General features: G+C 41.1%; 3 protein-coding genes across 3 annotated transcripts; 2 read left to right on the top strand and 1 right to left on the bottom strand.

The window, feature by feature from the left end:
* Positions 1 to 6,307: 6,307 nt before the first annotated feature.
* On the top strand, positions 6,308 to 6,763 carry MELLADRAFT_39513 (uncharacterized protein; the record flags this gene model as incomplete). The annotated part of the gene is made up of 4 exons (XM_007415836.1): positions 6,308 to 6,402; positions 6,485 to 6,501; positions 6,564 to 6,584; positions 6,666 to 6,763. Coding segments are annotated over 4 exons (231 nt in total), but the record flags the coding sequence as incomplete, so codon positions are not given.
* An 862-nt stretch (positions 6,764 to 7,625) lies between these two features.
* MELLADRAFT_39514 (uncharacterized protein) lies at positions 7,626 to 8,094 on the top strand (the record flags this gene model as incomplete). The annotated part of the gene is made up of 3 exons (XM_007415837.1): positions 7,626 to 7,688; positions 7,757 to 7,844; positions 7,943 to 8,094. Coding segments are annotated over 3 exons (303 nt in total), but the record flags the coding sequence as incomplete, so codon positions are not given.
* Positions 8,095 to 15,433: 7,339 nt separating this feature from the next.
* MELLADRAFT_67549 (uncharacterized protein) lies at positions 15,434 to 16,386 on the bottom strand (the record flags this gene model as incomplete). The annotated part of the gene is made up of 2 exons (XM_007415835.1): positions 15,434 to 16,050; positions 16,266 to 16,386. The coding sequence occupies 2 exons, from the start codon at positions 16,384 to 16,386 to the stop codon at positions 15,434 to 15,436; spliced, it is 738 nt and encodes a 245-aa protein (XP_007415897.1).
* Between the last annotated feature and the right edge of the window lie 3,395 nt (positions 16,387 to 19,781).

Genomic DNA, 19,781 nt, shown 5'->3' with positions numbered 1-19,781 from the left:
TTGGCTTCAAAATTCTACTAACTTGATGTCAAGAAAAAAAATATATTTTCCAATTTACTTGTTTCCAAAAAGAAAATCTACTTATTTTCAAAAAAAGAAAATCTACTTGCTTTCAAAAAAAGAAAATCTACTTGTTTACAAAAAACCCTGTTTTTTAAATATTGTTTTGTCTCACTTTTTCAATGAGTAAATCTACTTATTTTCAAGAAAGAAATTCTACTTGTTTGCAAAAAAAGTCTGATTACTTGTTTTTGAAAAAATGTTGGTGGTTCGTCTATTGATGTCGTATTTGTGTTTTTTTTATCTTGTCGAATTTTGAAAAGATTCAAGCTGAAAGTGCTGTGCTTTCCAAGTTGACGTTCGAGCTTTGAACTTCAAAGTTCGAAGTCGAACTTCAAAGTTCGAAGTTCAAAGCTCGAAGTTCGAAGTTCGAAGTCGAACTTCATGAGCCATGCAAGTTCTCAGTCGTAAACGGCTGTTTTCATAATAAGGCTAAAAGGATTACATAATAGCTATTTGGCGCTGAGAGGTAATTTGTAGAGAACAGAAGGATTAGGAACAAGGAACATAGATAGTAGTATCAGTTATGGAAACTTTTTTTCGTATATATAGTTGTTGTTCTTTAGATCCTTGTTGTTCTTTTTCCTTCACTTACATACACTTTTTTCAAATAAAATGTTTGTCATTTTGGATCAGGGATTGGATCACAAGCCAAAATGCAAAATTCATTCGCAAATTCGATTGCATCGGATATGATTGGGTCGCAAGATGATCACCGATTTTGTATCGGGCGCGAGATTGCATCGGGGATGCGGGGTAGAGGCGGCCTCGGTTGAGGGCTACGCGATCGGATGATTCTATCGCATTCGGGTTTGAGTCGGACACGTATTTTGCGTGTTTGCATCGGGCTGAGGCTCAGTCGGATGCCACCCACGCGGTTTGAAATCGGAGCTGTGTTCAATCGGATGGGCCCGCGCGTTTTTGAAACGGACTGAACAATCAGTCGCGTGGTGCGTGCTCGATTGCGGATCGGAAGTCTGTCTAATCGCATGACTTGGGCGCGATTCTGCATCGGGGCGCCCTTCCCGAAATGACAACAGGAAGGGCTTTCCGACGTGAATTTCTTGGCGGTGACAACGGAACACTCAAATCAAAAGACTCACTACAAACCATTGCAGCCATCGAATTGGCTTCGTCCAACCCGCCAACATCCCCCGATCGCCCTGAGGCCCAGGTGGGGAATACGAGGGACAGTGACGAGGGGGCTCTCTACAAAATGGAGACTAAGCCCCCGCGATGTGAGTCCCAGAACCCGTTTGCACCGTTACTTCGTGACACAGATAACGATCAGATTACTTTCGTACCACAGCCCCGAAGCGTTGAAACAAACCAACTACCACACTCACCAAACGCCCAAGAAGACACGCCGAAATCGAAGAATACCTCGATAAACATCGCAGCCAGTGACAAGGCTTCGTCCAACCCGCCAACATCCCCTAATATCCTTGAGGCCCAAGTGGGGAATACGAGGGACAGTGACGAGGGGGCTCTCTACAAAATGGAGACTAAGCCCCCGCGATGTGAGTCCAAAAACCCTTTCTGGCCATTATTACTTGACACAGATAACGACCAGGACACCCTTGAACCACAGGCACAACGTACCCAGACGGATAAATCAGAAGACTTACCAGAAATCCAAAATCCAGATGTCGAAACATTAGGAAGATACATCGCTACCACTACGATGGTGTCGCCTGCTCCGAAAACCACCCCGACTAGCCATGAGGCCCATTTGGGGAACACTAGGAAAAGCGGCGAGGGGGCTCTCTGTGTTAACGAGATCAAGCCCCCGCGATGTGAGTACAACAAAACTATCAACCAGACCATTGGAACAGTTGACAAGCTCTCACCTTCCATTCCCAGATTGACCGCCTCGTCATTCGCCGCAAGCGCATCCTGGAATCTAGCGGCTAAGTTAGCAGCCGACAGCGCTAAGGATAAACCGTTGAAATCTGCCGAGGAGTTGGTCCCAACTCGCTACCATCGCTATATTAACATGTTTCGTAAGACAAGCGCCATGACCCTACCGCCACACCGCCGTTACGACTTCCGAGTCGACCTGGTGCCAGGAGCGACCCCGCAGGCCAGCAAAATCATCCCGCTGTCGCCGGCTGAGGAGACGGCACTTAATGCGATGATAGACGAAGGGCTCGCCAAAGGTACGATACGACGTACCACTTCACCATGGGCGGCCCCGGTACTCTTCACTGGGAAGAAGGATGGGAACCTTCGTCCGTGCTTCGACTACCGGAAGCTAAATGCGTTAACCGTTAAAAATAAGTATCCACTTCCCCTTACCATGGAGTTAGTGGATAGCTTACGGGATGCTGAGGACTACACGAGTCTGGACCTGCGGAATGGCTATAACAATTTAAGGGTAAAGGAAGGTGATGAGAAAAAATTAGCTTTCATTTGCAAAAGAGGACAGTTTGAACCACTTACAATGCCGTTTGGGCCGACTGGGGCTCCAGGCTACTTCCAATTTTTCATCTCGGATATACTGCGCGAGAGGATAGGTCGGGACCTGGCGGCATACCTAGACGACCTCTTGATCTACACACCGGCAGGAGTCGATCATGAGAAGGTGGTGGAGGAGGTTCTACAAATCCTACAGGCGCATAACATTTGGCTAAAACCTGAAAAATGCAAGTTCTCATGCAAAGAAATCGAATACCTAGGTTTGCTTATATCAAAGAATAAGGTCCGCATGGACCCCCTTAAAGTATCGGCAGTGAGCAAGTGGCCGGTACCAAAGAACGTTACGCAAATCCAACAATTCCTGGGATTTTCGAACTTCTATAGACGGTTCATCAGCGGCTTTTCACAGATATCAAGACCTCTGCACGATCTGACCCGGGAAGACGTACCGTTTGTATGGAGTGAGAACCAACAGAAAGCCTTTGATACCCTGAAAACATCCTTCACGACAGCGCCTGTCCTGAAGATCGCGAACCCTTATAAACCTTTCATTTTGGAATGCGACTGTTCCGATTTTGCGTTGGGCGCTGTGTTGTCCCAGCTCGATGATAACGATGTCCTACATCCCGTCGCGTTCCTATCGCGATCATTGGTCCAAGCTGAACGGAACTATGAAATCTTCGATAAGGAACTGTTAGCCGTCGTCGCCTCCTTCAAAGAGTGGAGACATTACCTAGAGGGTAATCCAAACCGTCTCGAGGTCACAGTCTACACTGACCATAAGAACTTGGAGTCATTCATGACAACAAAACAACTTACACGGCGCCAGGCCCGTTGGGCCGAGACACTGGGTTGCTTCGACTTCCACATCCGATTCCGACCAGGCCGGCAGTCGAGTAAACCGGACGCACTATCGCGGCGACCGGACCTAGAGCCTCCTGCACACGAGAAACTATCTGTCGGTAACCTCCTCAGACCAGAAAACTTGTCAGAAGCGACATTCAACGCCGACATTGACAGTATAGAAGCTTGGTTCGTTGATGAGTCCGTCGAGCACGAAGAGGTAGAGGATTGGTTTGAAGAAGATGTGTGTCAGAACAACCCAATGGAAGACGTATCAATCGACGCACTCGACAGAGAAACAGACTCACCCATCCTGACCGACGACGAGATAATGGAAAGAATCAGAACGACATCAGCAACAGATCCACGTATTCGGAGCTTGATGGACACCTTAGCAGATCCGTTAGTGAAGGAGGTGGAAGAAGCACTCCAAGGTTACCAGGTACATGACGGCATATTGTACTATAAGGGGTTGGTAGAGGTACCAGACGACAAGAGGTGTAAATTTGAGATCCTACGAAGTCGACATGAAAGCCCGTTAGCAGGCCACCCAGGAAGGGCAAAGACACTGAGCCTAGTACAGCGGCAGTATAGATGGAAGTTGATGAAAACCTACGTGAACAAATTTGTTGACGGTTGTGATTCGTGCACCAGAGTCAAACCATTGAGCTTGTCACCATTCGGATCTCTCAAGCCCTTACCTATACCAGCCGGTCCATGGACTGATGTGAGCTACGATATGATCACTGACTTACCCTTGTCACAGGGAAAGAATTGTATTCTTACCGTAGTCGACCGAATGACGAAGATGAGCCACTTTATTGCGTGTACAACGGAGATGTCGTCAAATGAATTAGCAAGTTTAATGTTAGCAAACGTGTGGAAACTCCACAGAGCGCCTAAGTCTATAGTTTCAGATCGAGGGAGTGTGTTTATATCAAGACTCACCGAATCGCTAAATAAACAACTGGGTATTTCAATACACCCGTCAACGGCCTACCACCCGCAGTCAGATGGTCAAACGGAGATTGTCAACAAAGCGGTTGAACAATATCTCCGTCACTTCGTAAGTTATCGCCAAGATGACTGGACTGACTATTTGCCCCTAGCCGAGTTCGCGTATAACAACAGTACACATACGTCGACAGGTTTTTCGCCCTTTAAAGCCAATATTGGGTACGACCTATCGTTTGGGAGGATCCCGTCGGCTGAAAGGTGCATACCCGAGGTAGAGGACAGGTTAAGCCATATTGAAGAAATTCAGAGGGAATTGAAGGAAAACTTACTAAGAACTCAAGAAACGATGAAAAAGAACTACGATCAGAAAGTACGACCTACGCCAGATTGGGACATAGGTGATGAAGTCTGGCTTAATAGCCACCACATCTCGACAACACGACCGTCGGCCAAACTTGATCATCGATGGTTAGGCCCTTTTATCATTGAGAAGAAAGTTTCAACATCGGCCTATAAATTGAGATTACCAATCAGTATGAGTAAAGTGCATCCCGTATTTCATGTTTCAGTTCTAAAGAAACACTTACCGGATATGATAGAAGACAGACAACAGGTAGCCCCATATCCGATTGAAATTGACGGCGAGGAAGAATTCGAAGTTGAAGCCATACTAGATAAAAGATTAAGAGGAAAGAAAGTCGAGTACCTAGTTAGTTGGAAAGGATACGATCGATCAGAAGATTCATGGGAACCTGAGGTGAATGTCGCAAACTCTAAATCACTGATCGACGATTTCAATTCAAAATATCCGAAGGCTGCAGAAGAATATGGTAGATCACGGCGTATGTAGAGGGGCGAGGCTTTTTCCCACCGGGTTTTTTAACGCTAGCCCCGGGGAGGAACGCAGGGCCGCGAATAGGGAGCCTGGGCGTAAAAGGGGGATAGTGTTATGATCCTATCACGGATCATGGATCTGTCACAACCTGTGACATGTGAGACTCTCAACCTCATACGAGCCCAGCGCTCCACTTGTATTGCTCCTCATGCTACAATAACATTACCACGTACTTAGCACCCTTTCCCTTCTCTCTGTCCCCAAGCAAGGTCCCCTGAAGCCGGCCATAACAAAAAATTCAAACTTGAAACCCCCTGATAGTTAGGAAAATTTTGTGTAAAATCTTTATGAAACAGACACATTTTTGAAATTTTACAGTGTTTTTTTTTCTGCAAATATATGGTTGACAAAATTCTTTTACCATTGCGGTATGTTTTACAGTCTTGGACAAGTTGTTGTACTGTAAAGATACCATAAAAAACTTAAATTGAAACCTCCTATTGAAGATACATTGGTTTTATTCTAAATGTGGGCAGACTTCAGGTGTATCTGGTAATTCTAGAGCAGAGTTGATGTTAACTTTTCTTTTTTCTTTTTTCAATTTTTTTCTGAATATTTATTGTTGCTTGGAGTCAACCAGAAAATGTGCCGGCATTTTCGTTGCAAAACAGCCTTCACATCTATTGTCTTTTTTGACTCCAATTTGATGAAGAAATTTCTTCAGTGGGAAATGTCCACATCTGGGTTGAAAAGAGGGGTCAGCATCAGAGCCTTGGTTGCATTGTTTGGATACAGGGGGTCAAGAAAAGAGCGTGTGTACGTTACAACAACCCGTCTGGTGTTGTAAAAAATTACGTAAGTAAGACATCGGATATGCGGGCCAGTTAAATCGCGCGGGGCACGTGGATAAAGTCGATCCGTCTGAAGCAGGCTGCGACTGCTGCAACTTTCATAAACCGTTCCCATCGCCGCACCTCACATCAAGGTTTAAACACCCCATTCTCAACAGAATCACTGATACAAAGCATCTCGATTTCGATCTCAGCATCTCCGAACTCACCGTCATATAACATCTTCACGTCAACATGGTCAAAGGTAGCGATATGTGAGTTCATCCCAGGTTCAAAAGTCGAAATAAATCCCATTATCTCGGACCCTACTCATCACATACTATTTCTTCACGACATTTCCAGTATTCTCATTTTGGTCGCTGTCGTCTTTCCACCTGCATCAGCGCTGTTCCTAACAGGATGCGGCTGTGATTTTCTCATCAACATACTTTTGACAGTGTAAGTAGCCTTTGTTTTACCTAAATCGTCTGCGTTTTACATAGTACATCGCTCATCACTTAAACCTTTATATGGTATACAGACTTGGCTACATTCCAGGTGAGGAGTACACAGCATATCAAGATATTGCGTTTGACTGACACCTTGTTTCTATACAACAGGGCACGTTCACGCCTTCTATCGTACGTCATGGTAAACCTTGAATCAGCAATGCATCATGAACCCAACCTCAACTACTTTTTCCCCTTCGGCTCTGTTTTCAGTGATCTACAAACGTATGCAGGCCGAAGAGCGATACGGACACGAGGGTTACAAATACATCGGAAATGCAACATACGTCAGTGTAAACCTCTCTTCGTGAAATCAACCAGATGAAACTCACAAAGTGTGTTACGCGATCTTTCACTAGGAGCCTATCGGTTACAATTCTCAAGGAGCCCAACCTGGTTTTAATCAACAAACTCCCGCTCCACCGGCCTATGGATCAATGGCTTAAAAATTTTGTTCATTGCAGAACTCCATCACGTATCATGGAACAGAAGATTAGTTTTAGAGACCTAACAACAATAATACAAAAAACTTGAAGCTGTTGTTTCTTTCACCTTTGCTATTCCTTGTCCCACTGTTTTCCCACTGTTTTTGAGTTCATCCAATGGGCATCTGTCGTGGTTCACCTAGTATCTTTCTCGTATATTCATTGTGTTACCTGATCATGTTATCTTGCCTTATGATGCTATTCTCATTATGTATAAATGTAGTCTGCATCTTTTGTATTGCTTAATCCACTTTATTCAAAATCCGATTGAAAACCAGAACCCCAGCGAATCGGAGGCAAAATCTCTGATGGATTTCGAGAGCATCACTTTTTATACCAGGAATCACCTGCTAATGCACGAGTGCTTGCATTGAAAGGTTTGAGGCTTGAGCTTCCTGCAGTGGTCAGACTCACAAGTCCACGACCATATGGCAAGGCCACCCCTTGGATCGATTCTGATCAATCAATCACCATTTACCAATTCACTTACCAAAAACAGGCTTTGTCAATGATACATACTCAGTCTCAATACAGTAGATCAACTATGTACTACAATCTTCGCTTCCAGCAAATCAATCCTCATTTATACAACTCGCCACTTCCGCAAGATTCTTTCTACAATCTCTTTTGTACTTCCTTCTTTCGCATTGTTCCTCACTGGTGATTCATCACAATTCGAATCATCTTTCCAATGGCTCCAACTTCCGATCAAGCACCTGGTCATAATAAAACACAAGCTATTCAAGATGAGGTTAGAAAAGAGTATCGTCATAGGGTTTGTAATAACTGGACTGATTTGGGTTTGTGGAGGTTCTTTAGATTAACGATACAGTTGGAATCATGAGAGAAAATATCACACAAGTTGCTGAACGTGGAGAAAGGTTGGATGCATTACATGATAAAACAGGTTCAAGTTCCCTTTTCACCTTCACATCAAAAAATAAATAAACAGATTAGATCTATAAATATGAGACTGATTATTGGTTTCGATATTTGCGTATATAGAACATTTGTCACTCACTTCTCAAGGGTTTAGAACAGGTGCTCATCGAGTTAGAAAAGAAATGTGGTGGAAAGATATGAAGATCAAAATTATGATTGGATTTATTATTTTGATTTTGATTGGAGTATTTGTTTTTGGAAAGTTTAATAATTGAATTTGATTGAGGAGATTGACTTGGATAATAAGATTTGAAAGCACGGAGGGAAGAGATAGTTATTTTTATTGGTTTTGATTTTATTTTCAGTTGTGTTATTAAACGGACAAGTTGATGGAGCAAAGATCACATACAAAGAATGGGTTGCGTTTGGTAGCTTTGAAAATAAGAATTTTTGAACAAGATGTAACTTGAGAATAGGAAGTCAAACCTCTAGAACATCATTTATTCTTTGGATGAGGATCAGCAAAAGTCAACCCAGTGGGGCAAAAATAATGATCCAAAGAATGCTTGAGGGCTTGGTTTTTTTAGGTATAGAACATGGCCCAGACTTATGGTTTGATAGCTGAATTATTGAACACCGCGTATTTACCAAAGCATTCGAGATGCAAGCTGAAAGAGTTCAAGCAGTCAATGAAATAAGAATTGCTGAGCCGCAAAGCTGTTTCTTACTGATCAAATAATCTTTCAAACATCAATAGAAGGACTATACAGGAGTAGCCTGATACAACAATCAAATCATTGAGGATGGTAAGATTATACAGTCCAAATATTTCTCCTCATGACTAAGTGTGAACTCTATCATGAGCATTTTAAGATTCACATTCATATCTGGATGAGAGTTGTTTCAGGGTTGAAAGTATAGGAATTTCAAGTCTTACTTGTTGAGATTATGTTGCCATTTGCTGATCAAACCTAGTACCATCTTTTTACACCATGTGGTTTCTGTATGTTGAGAGATCAACAACTTGAGACCTCCATAATTCATATTTCCACTTACAAAGTTTTTGCTGTGTTGGAGATTTTTGTCAGTCATGAAACCAAATATTCTTGCTGATATGATGATAGAGAACTCACCCAACTTCAAGATTGTCAAATATGGGGTCAGTGAGTGTAGAACCCACTCCTTGCATGTCACAGATGAAGGATCTTCCTTCTTTCTCATACAAGCTGTTATGAATAAACATATGAAGCATCATATGTAGTTGATCCCTTTGCTTACCATTTTGGACATCAAATTCTTGAGTGCTGACATATTTTTCAAATTGACTCACAAGCTTTTCTTCAAAGAGCCAGAACTTTGAACAATCAACTTCACCCATCAAGTAAATATGTTTGGTTCCCACAAATTGGACAACTCATTGCTTCAGCATCTTGTTTGGAGGATTGAATATCTATATAATTGAGTTTATCATCCTCTACATGATATTTGACAGTACAAAGCAAGATGTGACATGCTCTCAAGCTCTGAACAAGGTTTTTTTTGACCTGGCTGAACTTTTCAATACCTAAAACCTTTGTTTTGAATCTCTCAATTGCTGTCTCAGCATGCACATAAGACTCTGCTTGGCACTGATAGTATGATCATAAGGAGGAGGAGATGAAGTCTGTTTTGATACAACATGATGAACCTTATCATCAAGTATGTAGCAATTCAGCCCAGTAGCAGTCCATCTGTAGGCCTGAACTAAAACATGATCTTCTATCAACATGGTATGATGCAGGTATTGGCTGGAATAAGGGCTTGTAATTCTTAGTGATTAATGAAAGGATCCATCCGTTGTTCCAAATTGGAAGGGGTCAATCAGGGTGTGGAAGGATTCTCTTGTTGGTGGTAGCAAGGACTCATGTATCTCCAAAGTTTTCCAAAGACATTGCTCAAAAGTGATGGTCCATGAGCTTGGCACAATTTTCCTCCATTTTGATGGAAAAATTTTCACAATGATGAAAATGTACTAACATTCATCTATCAATAATTGACCTGCTAAAACATTGTGGATGTTGAGTGTGTTGTGGGATGAATCTGAGGTGGTATTGGGCGGATTTGTAATGATTTGAGTTGTTTTATCAAATAATTGTATTGGTGTGATCAAATTTTGTAAAGGATACGGTTGTCAACAAATAGTGATGTCAAAAGAAAGAAGTTGAATTGTCTATGAATAGTTTTGTTAGCAAGTAGAATGGACATACAAGTTTTGTTTAGTATATAATTAAGATGTTGTACAGAATTGTTTCCTAGTTCATCATCAAATTACCAACATAGTTTTGCTTTTGCCTCACTCAAGTAGATACTTAGACATTTATGAACTTTCCTAGCTTACACCCAACACTGCCAACAAAGATGCCTCAGATTTTCCAATCTGAGGTATCCTGGGATGGTAATAGCCTTGGATGTGGTGTCTGAGTAATTGATTTGAGGCAATGTCTGGAGCCAAAGAAAGCCTTGGATTAATTCCTTGGACACATAGTCTGAGGGAATTTAAATCCGAGGATACCTTGGATTTTGCAATCCAAGGTATCTTTGCCGCAAGTGCAAGCCCTTAGAGCACCCACTATCATGAGGGTGATTAACCTTAGATTTTGCGGTCCTGAGCGCAAAATTCAATCATGTGTGTTTTACCAAAGTTGGTAACCGCATGAATTCCACTATGGATTAACGTAACATCTGCTTTACCAATGATACATCACTGTGAATCAACCAGATCCACAGTGGTATGATTTTGAAATGAAATAACTTATTTCTCATAAATTTCATCCAACAAAAGATCCATCAGATGCCTGCTCTGAGTCCCTTGAAAAGGGAGATTGACGGTCTTTTAAAGTCTTCCAACAATGATGAGGAACAACAACTAGAGTGACCAACTGGTCTTTGACTTCTTGTTTGATAAACCTCACACACCACCTCCACCTCCTCAGACTTGCATCGATCAAGACTGCGCTTGATGTGCTCAGAGGCTATATGATGACTATTTCACACATAACACTAAATATGAAGTCATTTTTAATTGAAGATTCCTGTAGATTCCAAATGAGTGAAGAACTATCTAAAATATAAAAACGTGGAATCGACTCGCATGAAGTACCGCTCACTGTTCAATCCACTTTCCTCCGGCCCATTTTCCTCTGCGTCACTTTTCCTGCTTTTTCATGATTTTTTGCCAAGGTTACTTTTCCCTTTCATGCTTTCATGCCTTTTCAATGTGCTTTTCTCAGCTCGTGTTTTCATGCTTTTTCAAAGCGCTTTTCTCACTTCATGCTTTTTCAATGTGACTTTTTCACTTTGAAGATATCAACTAGAGGTACCCAACTTTGTTGAGCCATCTCAATTAATCGGCTCTACCTTTATTTATTATTGTTTATATTTTGGATTTACTTCATCATGCAACATTTCAACCATCCTCGACTCTTCATTATTGCTGTTGATATCTCATTATGAGCTTCCAGTTCTTCTTTTACTTATCAGCCCACATCTAAATACTCCAAAAAGTGGAAGACTTGGTCCCCTCCTCTTCTTTGGCTGGCAAGCCTGGCTCCAGATACCATATACCACACCTTTTCAGATCAGGTGTCCATTCTTTAGCTTTTCACGTGGTCCTTTTTTCACAAGCTCTTTTCAATGTAACATTTTATTGAGAGAGGATGCCATAGCCACAAGAATCCTTTTGTATGTCTTTCTTTTTTGGCTCAAAGGTCAATATGCCAAGGTTTTTTATGGACAGTTGCAACTTTGTTGTCTTTCCCTTTGAGTGTATGTGCTTTCCTTCATTTTTGTGAATTTCTTTCCGACATGGTTTCTACTTTCTATCTGATAATTTAAAATCATCTGGTAGTTTGTGCAATATTGTTGGGTGATACCAATATAATAGGTTTTGAAAAGTGCACTGATTAAAAATCACAAGTGGATCCAGTGCACATCACATGTGGAGATCAGTTATGACAAAATATAATGTACCAATTCAACTGTTGCGGGCATGCCCGCATTAGTGGGGTTCAAGTCAAAAATTCCTGAGCGGAATTTTATGACTACCGAGCAATTTTTTTAGGACTACCTTTACCTATAAGCTCACTCAGACGTCGTAAAGAGTGTTTAAAAGTAAGCCACTGGGGCTTATAAGGAAAAAAACAAGCTTTGAAACAGAGGTACGAATGCTTAAAAAGCTTCGAAAAAAACTCAAGAGCGTTGATGTTGAAAAATCAATCAAAAAAGAGGCTCTTTGTGAAAAAGCGCTAGAAAAAAAGAGAGAATAAAATTAAGATGATCAAACTGCAGCCCAAAGGTGGTTTGATGTCGTCCGGGTCACAGATGCCGAGTGGTAACTATTGACGCTCGCTGAGACCAGGATTACAACGTCATCATCGACCAACCTTTCCTCTTCAATCTCCATCTTTCCACAATGCCAAGGTGGTCCGAACAAGCTCAGATTATCCGAGATCTTACCCTGGCCTGTGTCTGGGAGCACCTCGATTCGATGAACAACTTTGCCATCTACAACGACAAGGAGCCGGACTTTCCAACTGATGGACAATTATTGTATCCTGATGATCCTGCTGAGGCCGAGCTCTACGATGCAGTTTTCAGTCAAGAAAACGAGTTAGCTGATTTACTTACTTGGGTTAGCGAAACACGGTATCTCTCTCCACGACACAACCTCATGCTTCTCCATTCAACTTACAAGACATGCTCCGAGAATGTCGTAAAGATTTTTGACAAGCAATGCGTACGACCCCTGAAGGATTCGAAGCCCTCAGAGATCTTATTCAGGACCATCCAAGCTTTATATCAGTCATCAATAATCCACAACCTCCGGTCGAACACCAGCTAGCTATCACTCTGGAGCGTCTAGGTAGTAATGGGAATGGGGCATCGGTGGGTCGGTTCTCACGGAACTACAAGGTCAGCCGGGGTCAAATTATCAAGTGTACTCGGCGAGTTATTGGTGTGATCCTTGAACGCGGTGATCAATATCTAGCTTGGCCATCGGCTGATCGTCGGAAGGCTATATCAAGTGTATTGCAACAAGATGGCTTCCCTGATTGTGTGGGTTTTGTTGACGGAACTACAATTCCTTTGTATCAACGGCCGGGACGGGATGGCGAGGTTTTCTTTGACCGGAAACATTCATATTCAATCAATGCGCAAGTGGTATGTGATTGCGATCGACGCATCACTTACCTTTATGCTGGTTGGCCTGGCTCTTGCTGTGATAGTACAGTTTATGCCAAGACCGATATGGCAGCTCGTCCAGACAGATACTTCTCACCTGGTCAGTATTGTTATCTTTGATCTGTATTGAGATCTTGACATTGATTGTTCATCCTTCTGGTATAGGTGAGTACATCGTGGCCGACTCAGCCTACAACCCATCAAACACTGTGGTTCCTTCTTACAAAGGCCCAGCTGCCGAAGTCGAAAGAAACCAAGAATTTGATTGGTGTGTTGCAAAGACTCGTGTGCGTAACGAGCATTGTATTGGAATTTTGAAGGGACGCTGGGCTTCACTGCAAGGACTACGTCTTTCTTTGCACAAAAAGGATGACATGCGACATATCCTTGATTGGATCAAATGCTGTGCGATCCTCCACAACATGCTTGCCAATCTTGGCAACGCATGGGATGATCTAACCGAATCAGTCATGGGGGACAACATCCGGTATCAAGATATTGAAAGGACATTTGAAGAAAGTGGTGCGGAAGTTATGGAAAGGGGTAGGGCGAAGAGAGAGATAGTTTGAGATCACACAGTAGCTTACAATTACGCACGAGGTGTCCTCCCTATTGTTGATCCCCGCCTGCCTGCCTGATTGGAATCAAATCCTGTGGTGGAAGTTTATGTTTATTCAGATGTTTTTTTTGGTCAAATTTTTTGTTCTTTTTTTCTCGTGATCCTTTTAATTCAGATCCTTCAAGTTTATTTGAAAGTTGTACACAATGTTGATATCTATCATGAATTGCAATTCAAACAACAACCTTACAATTGTAAACGACTGCTACTGAGTGCTCTTGCAAAGACAAACAAGTGGGAGAGGGAGAAATTGAAAAGAGAAACAACAAAGAACAGCAAATTAACAATCTTGAACTTAGCTCAAAGAACTAAATCAAAATTGTGAAATTCATCTATTGATTGCCTTATTGATAAAGAAAAACAACTTTTTTATAGGTTTTTATTTTTATTTTTTGATGATGAAAATGAAAGGACAACAATCAGATTGCTAATGATCAACTGAATGGTGTTCTTCTTGAGATCGCTAGTCTTGATGGAAATAAAGAGACGATCAACTGAATGGTGTTCTTCTTGAGATCGCTAGTCTTGATGGAAATAAAGAGACGATGTGATGGATGGTGTTCTTCTCGAGATCGCTAGTCTTGATGGAAATAAAGAGAAGATGTGATGGATGGTGTTCTTCTCGAGATCGCTAGTCTTGATGGAAATAAAGAGAAGATGTGATGGATGGTGTTCTTCTCGAGATCGCTAGTCTTGATGGAAATAAAGAGACGATGTGATGGATGGCGTTCTTCTCGAGATCGCTAGTCTTGATGGAAATAAAGAGACGATGTGATGGATGGCGTTCTTTCATTTGCTAAAAAACGGACAACAATCAAAGAATAAGGAGTTGGTGGAGATAAGGTGAATTGAAATAACCAAGTCGACAATGACAATCCGATTTGTTGTTGTTGTTTTAACGTTGTATATTGAAGTATTTCTTATATTAAGATGATCTTATTGTACATTGAAAAGTATTTCTAAAAGTATTTCTTCGAGTCTTGAGTCGACACTTTGATCAGACAAGATAAATTGAGACAAATTGATAAGGTGAAACTTGGAACGAGATAAATTAAAAGAGATGTACTGAAAGTTGTTTGCGTTGCCATTTGCGAATTGAATTTCTTTGAGCTAGTTGACGATCTGGCTTTCTTATTAAGATACATTGAGAAATTGAGAAGTAAATTGAAAGAAATAAGTTGAACTAAATTAAAATACATTGAAAGAGTGAAGTCAGTGATTCAGTGTTGCGCCGGAGGTGCACTATAAGTTGGTGAATCAGCTAGTCAGTTCAATCAGTCATTTGTTGGATTATTCATTATCGTCACAACTTACACAGGTGCAGACGGAGGAAATACCACCTTGAGGTATTTTTCAACCTCTTCAGGGGTTTTACCACCTAAGGCAAGCTCTTGAGCTAGTTTTGCACGTGCTGATAGTTCTGATTGAGCATTCTCGGCTGAGATACGGTTGATTTCGTCCAAACGTCCCATCTTGAATGCATACTTTTCCCAAGTTAATCAAGCATGAGCATCTGTGCTCTTGGCCAGCTCAGATTTCTGGCGCGACTCATTAATGGCCTTCATCTCCTTAGCTCTGGCCTGGCTGCTGCTCATTAAAGCCAATGCGATGGGGTTCTTGATGTCTTTGCTATGCACTGTCGAAGGATCAATAGCCGGAAGTGGATCCATTTGGCGAGATGCGATGGTTTTGCCGGGGCCGGCCGACTTGCGAGATTGGATTGACCTCCCCTTTTTCTTGGAAGGTACAGCAAGTTCCGAAGCATCACTATCGGTTTAGAAAGAAGGTTGCTTAGCTCGGCTCCTCTTCTTGGGCAAATTTTGATTACTCTTGGATGAATTTTGAGTTTGTTGCGTGTTCTGAATCTGTTCCATTTCTTCTTCAATTTGTTCGTTTTCATTTTCAAGAGCCTCATCATCTTGTGCTCCTTCATCGTTGAAATTCAAGCACAGGTCATCGAGTTCCCCAGGATTTCTTTGATGATTGTCAGTTGGAGAGAGAATAGGCGAGAAGTTTGCTGTAACCATGCGGTTGTTATAGTTAGGAGGAATGATTGCGGGTGGCAGAGGTGGAATATACAAATCCTTGATCGGGCTTTGAACAAATCTGTTGTTTAAGTCTTCTTCTTGTCTTCTGTCGGTCTCAGCCAGTTGCTTCCATATTTCGGCTGATTGTTCTTTATTTGGGTGAAAAAAAGGGTCATCCCATGAATATGGGATAGTCGGCTGCGATCCTTGTGCAAAGTCTGCGTAAGATTGAGTGAATCTCTGGATAGCTAGCTCTGACTGATGTCTCTCATAATCGTTGGTAGCTAATAGTGCATGGTTTGCGTTTTGATAATGATCAAAATTGACAGATGGATTGAATGGTTGCCGTGAAGTGGATGGTTGACCTAAATCAAGAGGTACTGGTTCTGAGATGAATGACTGGTGTGCTCAGAAACTTCTAAACGCAATAGAGACTGATCGATATCTTCTTCTTCTTCTTCTTTTGAAACCCCAGAGTCCATGATTCCAAAAGGAACAATGTTCGGCTTGTCTTTGAAAAGGTCGTCCATCTCCTTGAAGCAAGGACACTTTGATTCAACCACATCCTCAAGTTTGATACCTCGGAGACGTTCTGCTTCACTTAAACCTGCACCAGTGCCACCTAGCCAAGTCTTTGTACAAGAGTATTGTCGTCTGTAGCGAATCAAGCGATCCTTCATAGTCTTTCCAGTGAGCCGCATTACCGATGTATTTGGACAAGAATGTGAACGAGAGAAGACTTTGTTCCTTTTGTTGTAATCGTTGTTGATGTCTTCAGCTAGACTGTTGAGTATTGTTGTTGTTTTCATCGGTAAGCCAGTCACATTCGTTTTCTTGCCGCCGCCAAAGAGGAAATTGTAGATCTTTGGTTGAGCCAGGTATGTGACTATATGAACATAGTCAGCGTGTTGGAAGACAGGGCTCTTGTAGGCCTTTGGGGTGTCGGCTTTCTTGGTTGATTTGTTTTTTGATTGACGTGATGTTGAAGGGGTAGGAGCCTTCTTTGTTGATTGAGAACGCTTCGCAGGAGCCTTCTTGGTCGATTTCTTTTGTGACGGATGTAACTTAGAAGGTGCAGTAGTTTCTTGAGTCGAATCGTTGGATTGAATTGATTGATCAGATTTGGCTTGACTTGAATCATCGGCTTCTGCTGGACCTTGTTCACGAGCAGCTACAAGAGATCGCCTAATTTCGGCCCTAGTTGCCTTCCCTTTCTTCTTGGATCCAGATTTAGCTAAATGTTCTGCAATCTGAGCATTTGTCCGACGAGTTCGTTTAGGCTGGATTTTGGAAAGCAGCAAAAAAAGCATAATGATCAGTACATTTTCAAGATGAGAAGAAAGGATGAAAGAAAAACAATACCTTGTCGTTTGACGTGGATTTGGGCTTTGGTGGCATGTTGTGAGTATTCTGAATGAAGCTGATAAATGTGAATATTTATCGAATTGACTTGTTAAATCGAGATGGAAGATTGAGTTGGGGTGTTTGAGAGATGAGGTGATTCAAACAGAGATATAAATATAAAAATGATAAATATAAATGATACAGGCACGAGAAATCGTAAAGAATCAAAGGAATCGAGAAATCGTAAAGAATCGAGAGAATCGAATCGAGAGAATTGAGAGAATCAAATCGAGAGAATTGAGAGAATCGAATCGAGAGAATTGAGAGAATCGAGTCGAGAGAATTGAGAGAATCGAGTCGAGAGAATCGAGAGAATCGAGAGACTGTGAAGGATCAATGAGTCAAACGGAATAGATAACAAGTCTTGATTGGGTAGAAACAAACCAACACAACGAAGCACCGGTGCCACGAAGAACTGAGGAGGATTGGAGGTGATATGGTGAAAGGGTAGGAGGATTGGATGTGATATGGTGAAAGGGTAAGGTGGTTCTTTGGACAGAGAGGACCAGTCGGGGGTACCATTTGTCACCAGAGCTGTCCCAGAAGTGTGACATACAACCTCATACAACAAACCGGTATGGTGGACTTTGTTGGCTCCGAGACGTCGGAGCTGCCGGCCAGAAGTAACTTATCTCTGTTGCTATGGGTTCAACAAGAGAGATAAAGTACAACTTGGACGGTTCGAAACGGCAGAGCGATCACTTCTTTTTTTAACAAGACAGTTGAAGACAAAAAAAAAAGAACTCCTGACTTTTTTTTGGTCACATGTGCTTGTAGGCAATTGCAACCGCCTCTTTTAAAAAAAGAAAAGGTGTTTTTTTTTTCAAAAAAACAGGAAAAAAAAGGTCGTAAATTATAAGTCTTTTTAAACCTCACAAGCACCTCTCGAGGTGCTCGTGAGGTTTAAAAAGTGACTTATAATTTACGACCTTCGAGTGACGTCTAAAACCCATTTTAGGTTCAGATTATTTTGACTTGAACCCCACTATTGTCTCTAGTGTTTAAAATTGTCAAATCTACAATTACATGATTGATTTTGAATCATGAATTCTTTAGAACTTATGATTTCAATCCAGATGAATTCTTATTATCAAAACAACATACATCTTTGAAGAACCAAATTGAGAACCTATTTGAATGATTTAAAATTTGCATTAGTTGTTTAGATTAATGAAGATGTTGAAGATTTTACTGGTTGAGGAATGATTCTGAGAGGACCAATTGAAAGAAAGATTCAAATTGAAACACCAATTGAAGATTGTAAAGAACACTCAAAGTTGAGTTTTGAAGTTTAAGTTGAAAGTTTTGAGGTTGAAGTTTTGAAGGCAAGGTTTTGAATAATGCAGTTGTTGACTGATTGGATGCATCAAGTCTTACAATAAATCAAGTTGTAGTTGTTTGTAGATTTGAACATGGGGAAAGCAAGATTTGATGTGGTCAGAGGGACCGCAAGTCTAAAACAGGTCCATAGTGGACCTGTTGAGATTTTAGCACTAAAGTTACAATAAATCACTTAGTTACCGCACCCATAGTGGGTGCTCTTACAGTATAATTTGATCATTACACTTTTTCACATTTTTTTTTCTTTTTTTGGGATTTTTCTTCATTCTCAGTTTTTTCTCTTAATTTTGTTCATATTTTGTGAGTTATGTGGTTCTTATCTACCTATTTTGTTGATAAGTTTGTTTACTCTCTGTGTATATTGGGATATTTTATGGATTATGTTATGTGATTCCAAATTTGTTGATTTTATTTCAATTGGATTTCTGGTTGCTATGTTAAGATAATTGTTATTTTATGTCCTACATTAGTTGTTTTTTAGGTCGGGTTATGTGTGTGTTGCTGCAGATCAGTTCTTTTTGGTTTGCTTCAATGTGTTTTCCAGTCCTTATTGGTTGGATATTGGTTTTTTATATGTTTTGTACCTACTGTCCCTTTGGCTTCCTCTGATTCACCATACTTTGGAAAATCTTTACATCATTTTTTACATATAGATGTATTTTTGATCTTTTCAAAATTGTTGGGGGTATGATGTCATGCTCTTTTGGTTTCTGTTTGTGGTTACTTATGTTTATTTCTATCTTTTGTCTTTGCTACTTTCTTCAATTACTTTTGTCCTTATATTTTACGGTATTTAGGGTACTGAAAGTTAGTATGTGTGTTTTTGACAGGCAAAATGACCTAAACTGACATTTTGAATTACACAATCTGCCAACTTTAATTCAAAACGACTTTTTCTTTAACTGATTATGGCATTTTCAGTGTCAAAAAAATGCCTAAAAAGTGGGTGCAATTGTCCACTCATCTTTCACCTAAAAGGAGAAAATTCAATCACATGTAAGATTGAATTTTGAACATATGTGCAAGCTCTTTGCCATACATATACCCAGGCAGACACACAACATTTGGAGTCAAGTCTTGGAAAGCTCACTATTGAGAAATACAGTTTACCCAAATAAAAGTGTTGCAGGTCACACAAACAAAATATTTTCACTTAATTGTATGATCAAATGCAAGCAAAAACATAACATTAGGAGCAATCAGAATAGAAAAGTGAGAATCTAAAGTAAGGGGTCAAAAGGCAATCAGAAAAAATTAGATGACTTCTTTCCACAAGGTGAGAAAAGCACGGTTGTGCACTAACAAAGCATTTTGTGATTGGGTAGAGAATCCAATGACAGATTGAACTTGA

Source organism: Melampsora larici-populina (assembly GCF_000204055.1).
Source record: "Melampsora larici-populina 98AG31 unplaced genomic scaffold MELLAscaffold_54, whole genome shotgun sequence".
NCBI classification, from domain to species: domain Eukaryota; kingdom Fungi; phylum Basidiomycota; class Pucciniomycetes; order Pucciniales; family Melampsoraceae; genus Melampsora; species Melampsora laricis-populina.
The sequence above is the reverse complement of the archived record's forward strand: the minus strand, read 5'-3'. Positions and strand labels throughout refer to the sequence as shown.